The sequence below is a fragment of the Artibeus jamaicensis genome, unplaced genomic scaffold (assembly GCF_021234435.1).
Source record: "Artibeus jamaicensis isolate MK-2021 breed Jamaican fruit bat unplaced genomic scaffold, CSHL_Jam_final contig_685, whole genome shotgun sequence".
In the NCBI taxonomy this organism is placed as follows: domain Eukaryota; kingdom Metazoa; phylum Chordata; class Mammalia; order Chiroptera; family Phyllostomidae; genus Artibeus; species Artibeus jamaicensis.
This window is the reverse complement of record NW_026521924.1, coordinates 19,919,757-19,935,161: the sequence shown is the minus strand read 5'-3', so window position 1 is coordinate 19,935,161 and position 15,405 is coordinate 19,919,757. Positions and strand designations below refer to the sequence as shown.

The following is a 15,405-nucleotide window of genomic DNA, read 5'->3' as shown; positions in this document are numbered from 1 at the left end:
ACCAGCTGTACAAAGGGTGGTTCTTCGTTGGGACAAGAAGAGTATTCCGGTGGCACTCAGAGAAGTAAGGACCAGAGACAGGAGCGGGGGCAAAGGCTCTAAAGAATCTTGAAAGCAGTAGAAATGCATCTCTTCTCCTAAACTGCTTTTTTTTTTGTAACCCCTAAACAGCTAATCCCTCAGCTCCCCCAAACTTCTCTAGTTTTGCTGCGTTGCTAATGCCATTTCAACTTCCTGAAGAGCCCATCGTCTGCTTGTTCAATAAAATTCCACTCTGTGTCCTGAGTCTAGTCCAGAAAAGCCTCCTTGAGCCCCTCAGTCAATGCGAATCACCCACAGGTCTGCGCTTGGGCCCCGATTGTGACACACAACCCAAAATAATTTAAAAATTTTATCTGTAATGTTCTTTCCACTTTGCAAAACGCTTCCCCAACGTATTGTCCTACTTAACCTTCATGTCAACTCTGTGAAACAAGTATTCTTAACTCCATTTTACAGATTAAGCTGGAGAGCTCAGAGTAATTAAGTATCTGAGATTACAGTCTACAGAGACCGTCAGAGCCAGCCATCTCAGCCCGCTTCTGCCACCTTACCTCTTCCTCTTCCTCCTCGCCCTCTCTGTCAATAATCTGAAGGAGCCTTTTTTTGTCATCATCTGCTTCTTCTACCACAGTCATTTCCTCTTCCCGATAGCGGCCACGTTCTCGAGTACCAGCCTGTTTGCGACGCATTTTCAGCTCTTCCTCTTCATCATCCCGGGGACGTTTGGTGCCCCTGTTGGGCTAAGAGAGAAAACAAACACAGGATTTTACAGCTGGAAAAGGTGTAGAAGGGCATACCTAGCAAATATTCTAAAAGCTTCCAAGAATTCCCCAACTAAACAGCACCACAGCATACAAAATGGATTAAAGCTCTAAGTGGTATTTTTCAAACATTTAATGATTCTATAAATGCATGATTAAAGTCACCTATAATTTTGATGGCTTGGTTGTTTTTTTTACAAACTTTATTCAATATGCAAAGTTTTACCACTTCACAAAAGCTCCTATGCACACAGAAATCATAAGAAACAGAGTCGATTTGAGATGGGGGCACTGGCTTATGCTCAATTTACTTGTTACTTAAGGAAAAATAAAAAGCCAACTACCTTGTAGGTGACTTTAATACACATAATCCCCAATACCAATCCCTGAGCACATAGCTTTAATTCACATCTAAGGAAGACTACCATCACCCCCAAATAGTTCAAACAGAGAAGATTACATGTAACTTCCAAGGGTCTCCTGCACTCCAAAGCTCCTACTTCATGGAAGAGTACAGTAAGGCCCAGAGGTCAAGTATTACCCAAGGTCACGAAACCAGCAGCAGCACTAAAAACAGAAGAGGCACGGCCTGACCCCTAGTCCTGAGCTCCTTCACTGGACTGTTACGACCTCATTTTGCCTGAACACTGCAGCTTCTGGAGTTCTCGTAGTTGCTTTCCATCAGTGCGGAGAAACAGCATCACACTGGGCGCTGAACTGCCCCATCTTTGCTTTCAGCTCAGGTCACCGCTGCTGCAACTTCTGGCATCTCATTTAACCTAAGGAAACCTTAGTTTCCTCATCAGCAAATGGAGATTATAACCCTTTTCCCTGTGAGTTTCAAAAGGATGCTTTTGGGTATATGTACCGTTTATTTTCTACTTTTCCAGCTCTACTGAAACATAATTGATATATAATGCTGTGTAAGTTCAAGGTGTATAGCATGATGATTTGATTTGCATACATATTGTAAAATGATCACCACACGAAGGTTAGTTAACACCTCCATCACCTCACATAATTACCTTTTTTTTTTCCCCCGGAACACATAAGAACTGCTTTTAGTAACTTTCAAGTTTATAGTACAAAATTGTTAACTATAGCCATGCCATTATACATTAGATTCCCCAGAACTTATTTATCTTATAAGTGGAAGTTTGTACCAAAAGATAAAAGAATTCTAAACTATAACAGCACCAAATAAATATAAAGATTCTTACTATGAGGTAATCCACATGATTCTGTCTTCCCCAACATAAAACATTTGCATTAGCCTCCTCAAATAAGCTATTCTTTATCTGTTATAATAGCCAACAGTATGGTAGGTGTGAGATGGTATGTTATTTCCACACAGGAAAAAATGTCCATTCCTTGCCAGCTTGCTAAGTTGTCTGGTAATAACAGACACATTTCTACTGCACACGTTACACATCTCACTGTGAGCTGACACTCATGCTGTCACTGCACTTTACTGTCCCAGTGGTGCAAAGTCACCCCGGCTATATTCATGTACCCTGCTGGTTCCACAGACCAGGTGCTTCAGTGACTTTAAGCGTATGACATTAGAAAACTCACAATAGACAATTTGGTTGGTGGAGTACCACCTGCTATTTTTCACTCTGTTCCTCGTCTCCCTGAGATAGGTTATACTTTCATATGATCACAACCTCTTCCCATAAATAAAAAAATTCATTGTCATCATTACTGGTCTGCACTTTAAAAAAAGAAAAACGAGAAATCAATATGCCAGTGAACACGGACCACACCAAAACTGAGGTGGTGGTTTTCATGTGCAAAGGAGAAGGAAAGGTGGCTTGATCCTAAAAGAGAGCAGGCTCCAAACTAAATCTGTAGCTCCCCAGCAGGTAAGGAACTTCAGCCCTGGGAGCACTAATTCTTTCAGGCTCATAAAACAAGCCCTGCTGTGATTCTGATTAGCATGAGACTGCGGCAGCAGCCAAGTCAGAGCAGGAGCTCCGCAGCCTCCCCAGAAAGGAGATTTCTGTGTTGTTTATCACTGGAGGCAGAGAGGAGTAGTGGACCACAATTAAAAGGAGAAAGCTAAATACTGCCACAGTTCAGAAATGCAAAACAAAAGAACACTAGCAATACCTCTTTTGAACACATCTGCCAATCCACTTCTTTAAAACAAACATCTCAGAGGTCCAGGAGGAGTTTCATTTTTAACTCCAATAATTTCCACTGAAATAGCACTCCTTCTGCAGAGAACTTAAAGCACCTATTTTAATCTTCGCTACATCTCTGGGGAAGAGAAGTAGTTAACAGTTATATTTTATAAGCAGGAAACAGAATGCCTGAGGTCCTTCAATAAACTCTTGCAAAGACAACCTGGCGCCTTCTAAAAGTTGAACCTGGTCTCTGGGAAATTTGCTAATCTACTCTGATTCCAAGATCCTAACTGTGACGGGTCTGAGGGACTTTTAGGCAAGAACATATATACACATGAATATAATACAAGACGTTGGCAGAGTTAAACTAGTATTTGTTAAACCATTCATCCAGCAAATAATTTATTAAAGAATCCCAAGGCTTGAAGGGTCCTCAAGTAATCAGCTGGCCCAGCAGCAGTCCCAGGCTTCCATCAGGGCGACCGTTTTCAACCTCATGGCACACATGAACTAATTACTAAAATTCTACAGCAAACCCGAAAATATATTTTTTGTCAATCTAAAAGAAAAACAGGTACAATTTTGATTCACTCACACCAGATGGCTACCGTTGTGTTGTCTGTTGTCCTTTTTTTTATTTGACAATCTAATAGAAAAGAGGTCAGTGCCCCTGACTAAATAGCCGGGTACCGCATGTTTTAAAAATTCTTGGGGCACACCAGCACGCCGCATGCAGCACGAGGTCTGAAAACCGCTGCGTGAGGGTAATGTCGCAAGGGGAACACAGATAGACAGGGCCACTGTGGATGCCTGACACAAGAACAGCTTTGTTAATCTTCGTGAATAGTCTCAGCACAGCATCACTAAGGGGGCAGGCAGCGTTTAGGTTCCCCAACTCCCGCCCTTCTCCCATGGGGGTATTCATTTAACTCTTATCATGACACCCTGTGGCAGAGGATAGCAGAGCCCATTAGGATGCTCTGATAGAGCTCCCTCGGCAACACAGCATTTTCCTCTCCAACAGACGGGTAAGCTGTTCAAAGGCCCTGATACGCGTTATTTCAGTACTTTTCTCTCCAAAGGCAAAATCTTAACTTCTGTTCTTTACTTTTCTTCTCAACCCTCAATTGTCTCTTTTACAGATACTGACATTCCACATAGAGAAATTCCTATTCATTATTGAAATGTGACAGCTCTGAATAATAAAGATTAGGATTCATTTCTTGAACAAATGTCAACTATGTATAAGACACTGCGTTGGGGACTGCTGACCTAAGTGTAGATAAGACAAACACTGCTTTGCTATCAGGGGCTTAATAGTCTCAGTCTGTCCAATAAAAATATAATGCAAACTACAGATGTAACATAAAACGTTTTAGCCCTGGCTGGTGTGGCTCAGTGGACTGAGTGCCAGCCTTTGAACCAAAGGGTCACCGGTTCAATTCCCAGTCAGGGCACATGCCTGGGTTGTGGGCCAGGTTCCCAGTGTGGGGCATGCAAGAGAGGCAACCACACACTGATGTTTCTCTCCCTCTCTTTCTCCCTCCTTTTCCCTCGCTCTAAAAATAAATAAAATCTTGAAAAATAACTTTTTTAGCAGACACATTTTAAAAAGTAAAAAGAAACAGATGAAATTAATTTTAATAATATAGTTTATTTAATCCGGTATGTCCAAAATATTATTTCAACATGTACGAAAAATTATTAGTGTGATATTTTACATTCTTTTTTTTATATTAAGTCTTTGGAACTTGGTAGACATACTGTACACTTACAGTGTGTCTCCACACAGACAGAGTCTCGTTTCACGGGCCCAACAGCCATGCGCAGCTAGTGGCCACCGCAGTGGACGGCACAGATCTAGCAGATATTCATCTGAGGAGCTCCTGTCCCCTAATAAAGACCAAAGAGAAATGACTTTCCAGCAACCCTGAGTGAAACAGGGACTCATATAAAGCTGAAGTCCTGTTTGTGAAAGATTCCCTACTAAAAACTGTGAAGCCAACAACACCGAGACCTGAAAATAAACTTCTAGATTATAGTGACCAATATTCACCACTGAGAGACTGATCAGCTGAACAAAAGAAAGCGAGAGTGTGCACGTGGGCAGAGCCTCAGAGCTGTCAAACTGATTTCACTACGGAAGAGCCCAAGGGCGCTGAATCTGCACGGGAACAGGGGCCCCTTGGCCTGTCAGCGAGGTCAGCAGCTCGGGCCCCGGCTCTGCTTGTGTTTTACACAGCCGACCCCAAGACATGAAGCCATTCTTACCAGCCACCTGTGGAGATTAATTTGTTTTGGTATCTGAAAGGTACATGGAATCCGTCAAGATGAAGGAATGGCAAAAAAAAAAAAAAGTTCTTAATAAAGTCATTTCTCTGCTTCTGCTGTCCACAGAACTAGAGGAAAAAATGATTAACTCTTAACTTCTGATGCACCAAAACATCAGCCTTGAAGTCGAGGACTGTTACAACCTTCTCCATTCCCTGCCTTACTCCCAATAGGCAGAGAGCAGTATAAATGCTCGCTAAGAACTGCCCCCACCCAGCCACACAGCTGGTAGCCTTTCTGGGATACACAAAGGAGTCCCACTTGCTCAAAGCTTCCAGATTTTATATACATACGCCTTCACTTTCCAAAACTCTTGAAGCCTATTATATATATGAGAGAGTGTGTGATGGATGATTATGTACATACATAAGGGTGAGCAAGTGTAGGTTTACAGTCGTAATGCAAATACATATAATAATTAATAACTAATAATACAAGAATAAACTCTGTTTCATGTGTCCACAAATGAAAATCTACCTTTGCCTACCCCGGCATATATGTTACCCACCTCCTAAAAACAGAACTCAAGATATTTCCATGAACTCTTTGAAAGAGTTAAAAAATTAAATAAGCAATCTGCCTAGAATACTCCCTGTGTACCTAGACAATATCCAACCTAAGCTTTAGGTTTCATTTTTCCCCTCTCTCTGTTTTTTTTTTTAATTAAAAAGCAGTGAGAAGCGGCAGCTATAATGAGGGGCTGTGGGAACATGCAGTTAGTTATATTGGGCTCAAAGTAATGTACCATAGGAAGAGGCTACATCACCAGAACGAATCCTAAATTAAAACTTCACTATGAAACCCACTCTATTTCCTCTGAGCAGGCAACCTATATTATCACATTTATGGTCTGTCTCGACCTCAATTAGACTTGAGGGTGGGGGCAGGGGAGAAAAAGGACTTCTATAATAAGCAATAATGGTATCATTATGATAAATTATGAAAACACACAGTGCAATTATTAATGAGAAGAGCACATTTGTACCAGGATATAACAGTGTAGATGTGTATTGGGGGGGGGGGAGTCTAAATATAGCTCAATATTCCAAGTTACCTGGCTATAAAAGGGGGTAATTTTCATAAAATGCACTCTCAGATTAATGGAAGAAAAAATATGTTCAATCCTATTAAGGAAATGAACAAAGGCAAAAGAAATCTTCTATAACCTTATGATAAACCAGGAGTTCTTTCCCTACGACAACTTCAGAAGAGCCTTCCAAGTGGGGGTATGAAGAGCTATTTTGCAAATATCAACCAATGATAAGACTCAGAAATTTGAGCTGCAAAAGATAATACAGTTTATCCCTCTTTTTATAGACAGGGAAATCAAAGCCAAGTGGGTTTAAGCAACTTGTCTTTGGTGGCCAAAAATACAAGGCTTCTAATTCCCATACAGTCTTTGTCTTCTCCACCGTACTAACGAGTCACTGCCAACCTGTTTGCAATGGTGATATCCTGCAGGAAGAATGAGTTTTAGAGTCAGATTTTCCTAAATTCAAATCTGGTCCCTCTAACTTAGCAGTCACGGAAAGTATTTACCCTCTCTTGAGTTTTTTCAATCTATAAACTATGAACAATAACCACTCTCACACAACCATTTATGTATAAATGTATGTATGCTCATAAAGGGCAATGTTTCTAAAGTATGAACATAGTGTGGCCCAAAACAATGCGAGCAGCTTTCTACCTGTCTTTGAAACACCTGCTTCAAAATCAAAGCACCTCAAGGTTGAAAAGAGTTTCCCATTCATAGGTTTTTACATGCAGATCCTTTTTTACTGTCAAAATATTGGACAGACCCCCACCTCCTGCTGCACTGTTTAGTATCCAGTGATTGAGAAAAGCCATAATGACAATAAAAACCTTACTTGATGTTTGCTAACACATTTCACTGAATTTGTGTTTTTAACACCCATACTTATGAGAGGGGAAAGGAAAGGAGGGAGAAAGATACTGAGACTCACTCTACAGAAAATGCTTGTGTCCATCTGGATTCATACCCTCTTGCAGCAATTCTGAGGCACAAAGACATTCCAAACTTTAGGAGCCCTTGGTCTGACCCCATACCCGATCTGAGGTCTGAACCCCCTTTAAAACATCTCACTACACACAGGCTGGGGCTTTCCAAACATTTCCAGAGACAGGAATTTAACCTCCTCCCTAATTTGTGCCCTTCCATCTTTTGATCACTCAGTCCATTAAATTGAGGTGAACCTTTCAATTCATCATTTTCTTCCCCAGTCCCTAATCTTCCCTTTTTAAAGCAATATAAAAGAGGTCGCATTTGGAAAAAAAATCTTCATATTATTTTAAGACTGTAGTCTTATTTCTTCATCTCTCATTGCCTTTTCTTTTTCAGAATAAACACTATCAATATGGGGGAACATGCAATAGAGAAGAAAGGGAAGTATATACGTAATTAAATTCCTTCCTACCATTGTTTGGGGATTTCATAATTTTAAAGCTTTCTGATATCTCTTCAAATAATCACACATATGGAATATCACAAACCCAAGTTTGTAGAAGGATTGGTTTAACCAATTTGAAATGCTCAGAATCATCTGCTGTTAACCTTGCCTGGTTCTATTTTGTCAGAATAAAATGGAGTTTTCAGACATTAATTTTTACCAAATGGTAGTGAGTGGCCTGACCCAGAAGTTACAGATGAGCTGCAGTAATGAGTTTTCCCTTGCCTTTGCTGGCTGCACACTCACTGGTGACATTTTACAACTAGGACTTCCAGCTCAGTCAATATTTGCAGGCATGAAACCTGCCAAAGTTTAACATCAGGGATCCCTTGCAAATTTGCTTAAGGCACCAGAACTGAAAAAGCTCACAAGCTCTAATTCTACAACCGCCATCAGCCAAAGTTCATAACTAGGGATCAGAGTCATCACACACCGAATATTCTACCCACCTCAAAGGGTTGTTGTGATGATTAAAACACCTTACAAAAGGGCCCTGTGTAAACTCCAAAGTGCTATACTAATGTAAGGAATTATCATCATATTTTAAAAACTACCCTAGTGAAAATTCCAGATATCATATATAGTTATATATTATACCCTTATAAGACTTAAAGTTTAGCCCTGGCTGTTTGGTTCAGTGGCTTGAGCACTGGCCTGCGAACCAAAGGGTCACTGGTTCAGTTCCCAGTCAGGGCACATGCCCGGGTTGTGGGCCAGGTCCCCAATAGAGGGCGATCAAAAGGCAACCACACATTGATGTTTCTCTCCCTCTGTTTCTCCTTCTCTTCCTCTCTCTCTAAGGACAAATTAATAAAATCTTTTTAAAAAGATTATGTAGAAAAAAAGGCTTAAAACTTTTAAAAAATCAATGAATCATGGCAGTTTTCTGCCATTTTTTTCTCTAGAAGAAAAACCACACACCAAAAATTCCTCAAAAAGCCTCATTTATCTAATTCCCAATTTAAAAAATTATAGGTACTGAGACAATAATAATAACAGAAAAATGTAGGTTTTATTAATGTCTACAGTGGGGAGGGGGTGGAATCAATGTATCAAAAATACAATCACCAACAGTTTCACTTATGACCTATAACCTGATTGGCTGATAAATAACATGGATGTGATTTATGATCTAAATTACTAGTCATGAAGATTCTACTTAATCAATTTTTCCTACCAAATTTTTTTACTACCCGTTAAAACCTTAATATATATTCATATCACCCCCAAAGGGTACGTGGGTTTCTATTTTAGAAATACAAACTATACTTTAGTGTCCATGATTTACTTTGACATGTTCTCTGATTAATTCTGCAGCTGTATCAGAAAGCTGAATGTTGATTCAGTTTATTTATCAAGGCTAACAGAGGCACTGGTAAAATTTTGGAAGTAAACTACCTCCATTTCAGGAGACTTATGAATGTTTTGTCAGCTACACCAGAACCATTATAATTCATTCATTCACTCAGGAAGTGTTTACTGAGCTAATCGAATCTAAACATCACTCTGTTAGGTGCTGGAGAGAATATTAGACATCAGTCCAAAAACAATAACAGAATTACACTGATCTAAAAAAAAAAGTAACACAGACAATGCAAAGAAGGGCAAACCAATAATCGGAAAAGTCAAGGTTCCGGGGAATCACTTAAGAGGCACATAACCTTAGATAAGTCAGTTATAAAAATGACTTATTTACAAATGCATTTATAAAAATGCTCTGTCCTTTTTCAGATACTTCACAGGATTGTCTTTAGTAAAATGAGAGAATGAGATTATATAAGATAAAGTGCTTTGAAAAAAAACTAAGCCTGGAATTCAATTTCTCTTAATGATTGCTAACTGCGAAGTCATATATATACAACAGACTTTTAGAATTACTTATAACTAACTTCTGACAAGAAATGTAAATCACAATTATGATCGAAAGAGAAAAAATACTAAGTCCTCTATAAGGATATAAAAAGGGACCCAATCAAATTAGAAATCAGAGAAATGCACATGAAAGGCTCCAAATAGCCAAGGCAATTTTGAGAAAGAACAAAGCTGAAGGCATCACACTCCCTGGTTTCAAACTATATTACAAGGCTATAGTAATTAAACCAGTATGGTATTGGCATTAAAAGAGACACAAAGATCAGCAAAGAGCCCAGAAATAAACCTATACATATATGGTCAATTACTTTACAACAAAAGAGCCAAGAATACACAATAAAGGACAGCCTCTTCAATAAATGATGATGGGAAAACTGGACAGTTACATGCAAAAAATGAAAATGGACCGCTGCCTTACACCGTACACTAAAATTTAATGAAAATGGATTAAAGAGAATGTAAGACTTGAAATCATAAAACTCCTATAAGAAAACATAGGTGGTAAGTTCCTTGTCAAAAGTCTTAGGGAGGATTTTCCTTATCTGACACCAAAAGCAAAAGCAACAGAAGCAAAAATAAACAAGTGAAACTACATCAAACTAAAAAGCTCCTGCCCAACACAGGAAATCATCAACAAAATGAAGATTCAGCCTACCGAATGGAAGAAAATATTTGCAAATCATGTAGCTAATAAAGGGCTAAATCCAAAATGTACAAAGAATAGCAAACAAATAATACAATTAAAAAATGGGCTGAAGATCTAGACTTTTTTTTCCCCAAAGAAGACATACACACGACCAACAGGTACATAAACGGATCCTCTATATCACTAATCACCATGGAAATGTAAGTCAAATCCACAACGAGATTCTCTCCTCACACCTACTAGAATGGCTATTATCAAAAAGACTAGAAATCACAAATGTTGGGGAGGATGTGAAAAAAAGGGAACCTTTGTGCCCTGCTGGTGGGAATGTAAATTAGTGCAGCCACTATGGAAAACAGTATGGAGGTTCCTCAAAAAATTAAAAATAGAGTCACACAGGAAGCAGCAGTTCCGATTCTGGGTATCTACCTAAAGAAAATGCAAACACTAACTTGGAAAGATGCCTGCACTCCATGTTTGTTGCAGTGTTATTTACAATAGCCAAGATATGGGAACAACCTAAGTGTCCACCAATGGACCAATGCTTAGAGGAAGGAGACGACATGGATGGACCTTGAGGGCATTGTGCTAACCTCTCTTATATGTGGAATCTTAAAAATATAGAGAGAAATATAAATAAACATATCTACAAATGTAAATAAAACCAATCTCATAGATACACAGAGATTCATGGTTGCCAGAGGTAGGTGACTGTTTACGCGTAAAAACCATGAGGTATCATCATCAGACTGGCAAAAATGAAAAAAGTAAAAAGCTGACAATACCATGTGTTAGTGAGGATATGGAGAAACAGGAACTGCTCCAACTTGCTGAGTGGAAGGGGTAGAAATGAGTACAGAGCTAATTTGTGATACCTAATAACACTTCAGAAACATGCAGTCTATGACTATTCTAGCAATTCGACCCTTATGTACAATTACTAATATTAGAGGAATTCCCAGACATATGCACAAGGAGATATTTAACGAATATTCACTGGAGCATGTAAGAAAAAAGAAAATTTCAAATATCAAGGAATACATACTAAGCAATAAGAGTAAAACAAATGCATGGCAATAATAATCACCAAGTTCAGGATAATTACTTCTAAGAAGGATAATAAAGCAATTGGATTAGGGGAACTTTCCAGAACACTCAGTGAGAAGCGGAGGAGCAGCAGCTTCCAGAACTGTGCACTCTTTCCTGCTCCCCCACACCTGCCTGGGCCCGCTCACCAGCTCTCAAAAATGGTGAAAGAAATCACTCACTATGAGGTTTTGGGGGTCAAACCCAATGCCACCCAGGAAGAACTGAAAAAGGCTTACAGGAAACTGGCCTTGAGGTCCCACCCTGATAAGAATCCAAATGAAGGAGAGAAATTCAAACAGATTTCTCAAGTTTAAGAAGCACTCTCTGCTGCAGACAATGGAAGCAGGTGGAACAGGTGGTGGTCCAGGCTCCTCTGTGGACATCTTCGACGTGTTTTTGGAGGGGGAGAAGGATGCAGAGGGAAAGGAGGATAAAATGTTGTGCATCAGCGCTCCTGCACTCTTGGTGCAGTGCCAGACCACTTAATGGGGCCAGCGAGTAACCCTCGCTGCTGGCATTTCATATACAGTAGTGAGTGAGTGGACTATAATCATAACACGCTCACTACTTGCTATTGTTTTTGTTTTAATATTCGACTATAGTAGTGTTTTAAAAGTTAGATGAAGAATAAACTCAAAATCTAAAAGCTCAAAAAAAAAAAGAAATTGGATTAGGGAGGGTCACACAATAAAACAGGATTAGGGAAGGGTACACAGGAGACTTCAATTGTATTTATAATATTTTATTTCTTAAAAAAAAAATCTAAATTAAATTTGGCAAAATGACATGTTTATGCACACACCTGAGGGGAAAGGGAGAGAATGCTAGAAGCTGGCAGGGACCATGCAGACCAAGTCGTGCCCAGCTGGTTGTAATCCCTTGATACTGTCACTGCTAATGTAAGGTCAGGGTTTATGATACATATTGTGTACCTTTATCTCAAAAGATATTTCACAAAGTCACTCCAGCAGGGGGACAAAGATATGTGGACGAATGGTAGTACAGACATGCAGATCCATAACTGGTTGAACCTGGACAGTGTGAGCAGTGAGAGACCTTCATTTAAACTCAAAATAGCAAATATATAAAGTCCCTATCAGGGAAAATGTGACTTAAAAACAAATCATTCAGAAAACCCAATGGTTTTAGTAAATTTCAAATTCAATGAATCAACAGGATGACTGACTATAATTTTTTAAAAGCTAATTCATATTAAGGGTGTATTACTAGAGGCATAACATCTACTTCAGCTTCAGTCCCAAGTCACTGAGTGAGTCACCTCACTCTAAAAGAAGGCATTATAATCTAAATAATGCATGAATAGGACAGTAAAGGGTCTGAAAACCCTGCTATAGAAAAAAATCAATAAGGGAATCAGAGAAGATTCAGAGAGACCCAGGAGTCACCTTCAGTTGTTGTATTTAAACAATTCCTTGGAATGGGGTAAACACCTTTGGCGCTACCATTAATAGCAACTCACTTTCCTTTCCCCTTCATCCCAGCTAGAGAAATCCCACTCAAGCCTGAAGCCCCAGCTCAGAGGTCACCTTCTCTAAGTCTTCCAAATACTCCAGTGAAGACCTCTGAGCTTCCATACCTCCATCAGCACACAACACATGCACTAATAAACCTCCATCTCCTCTACTCCATCAAGGCAGGAATCCTGGGATCCGACCCTTGTTCCTAATACTGCAGCACCCAAGAGTGCCCAGCTCACAGCAGGCACTTACCCATGTTGCTAAACCACTGAGAGACAACTGAGGACAGCTAAACCAATGAACTACAGGAACCATAACTTACTATTAGCAAATGTTTACAATGTCAGCACATTCTCAGAGTTCCTTGGGTCATCAGGGTGACTGCAGCCAGGCGGAATTCATCTGCTCTGTACACCTATATGTTTAATCATCTTATGCCACCCTGGGCTATATTCTCTACAGGGGTGGGCAAAAGTAGGTTTACCATTATGAGTACATGAAACACAGAGATTATTCTTATATTATTAGTAGTTATTATATTATTTATATTACAACTGTAAACCCACTTTTGCCCACTTTGTATCTAGCTTCTTAGTAAATGTTCTAATGGTGGCACCAAGTGATATTCAGAGTAAGAATAGCAAGATTCAGATTCAGACAAAGACCATCAGTACAACCTCTTAATTCAGAGATGAATAAACTAAGACTCAAGGAGTAACTCCTTGAATGTGAAGGCACAGAACTGGGTGTGAATTCCAACCCTCCCTTTTGTAGGAACAGGGTACATGACCTCCAGACTCCTTTCATTAGTTACAACCTCAGAAACTAGCATCTCAGAGGCATAATCTGCATCATCTCTCCCTGCTGCCATCACCTTTCAAACACACTAGAACTCCTGCTACTTTTCTGCCCATGCCTTTAGCCTGGAAAACTCCTCTCTGTAGTTGCTCCCTGCTCAAGCGGAAGTTCGCTGCCCAGAACAGCGTACTGCCACCTCTCCAGATGAAGGTTTCAGCAAGAAGTCCCTGCCCCATATCATTTGGTGAACCCACACTGAGCCCAGGGGGATGGGTTTTTGGGGGAGGGGGAGAGGACCTTCCATTAACGCCAGTCCATGTTGAATTTTTAAATAGTTAATAACGAATTAATGTGCCAAGCTATTTAAAATTATTTATTTTAAACCAAGACTCGGACACATGAAATTCACTTTTATTCAGGGTGACACAAGGCTATGCACTTTGGAAGTATCTGTCTCAGAAGTTGGGGCAGGGGTGTAGAGTGTGGTCGCATTCAGCAGCCCCACAGTGGCTTTGCAAGTTACATGGTAAAACTGTTGCATAAAATTATGCTGACCAAGAAGTCTCCAGACAGTGGAATATTGCCTCTAGGAACAAATAATTTCCTTAAGACTAAAGTGGGGCAAGGAAATCTTTACTTTGTCTAAGTTGCCTCTAAGGTCATCACCAAGAGTCGAAATGGCATTCCTCTTTCAGGACTGGTGGGGGAGGAACGGGTATACCAGCAGGAAGACAGATGGGAAAGAAAAAAGGTGAAGATGCTCTGAGAAAACGAGAAGGGGGATGAATGATCTGGGACTGAGGAAGGTGAGAACCAGATCAAAAGTGAGACACGAATCATCTTACTCATTTACAAAATTTAGGTCTTCCACAGTTACTCATTAATTCTTTAATGGCAACGACATGGCTTTCATCTCAGGAGCCTAGGAGGACATAACTATTACTCTTATTTCTTTTAAAAGCTTAAAAAACTTATCCACATAAGTCTGTTACATAACAGCTGTCACATTTATTTTAAGGAAGGCAGAACTCACATGAAATTTTACCTTGAGTATCTTGTTAAAAAACGGTATTTCTCAACACTATAGGTAATACCCGAGAGTCTGAAAACAGAGCCTGAACACACGGCATGACATTACCAGATACTCTCCAGCACCTGAGTGCTGATTTGCCTGTCTCTCAGCTTGACTGAAGCACCTGGCGTAATGGCCTCAATACATGCCTGTTGATGAGTCCATCAAACACAATGAAGAGAGACGGTTTGATGTCTGCTTTCGTCTAAGAAGCACTTTACTATCCTCAGCTCAAAGGTTTTACTTATTTCTAGAAGCTTTATAGTTTCTAGAAATATAAAAGTTAGCAAAATACCTCCATTCCCAAAAAAGACAATGATGGCAGCTGAGTTATTTTTAGAGTCGGAACTATTCCCTCCACAGAGCCACAGAGAACTTGGACCGCCTGTTCACCTGGAGTATGATCAAAAGGAATTTCTCTAATGGCCTAGGTACCACCTACAAATTCCCACTACAAGCTCTGTCCCCACCACCACAGTGCCCTGTCAGGGAGGCTATAAAATTGACTTAAAAGTGATTTTAAACTAATAAATGCTCACTTCAAAAACATTTTAGGATACTCAATTTCCTAGAGATAACATCTAGTAGACTGGATAAGGTGAAATATGTATCTTGCTGGGCAGGAGAAAACTCCACCAAGGGCTAAGATAATTAAATGAGTATCTTTTACAGATAGATAGATACATAGATGATAGATAGACAGATATTGTCTTGAACCA

The 15,405-nt window shown here is 39.8% G+C and overlaps 1 protein-coding gene across 1 annotated transcript in view; it reads right to left on the bottom strand.

Annotated features, from left to right (window-relative positions):
- Nucleotides 1-15,405, bottom strand: part of CTNNBL1 (catenin beta like 1) — a 150,775-nt gene that overhangs the window by 120,766 nt on the left and 14,604 nt on the right. The window contains exon 2 of the mRNA XM_053671149.1: nt 594-782. Coding sequence (XP_053527124.1) covers nt 594-782 — 189 coding nt within the window. The remainder of the gene's footprint in view (nt 1-593; nt 783-15,405) is intronic.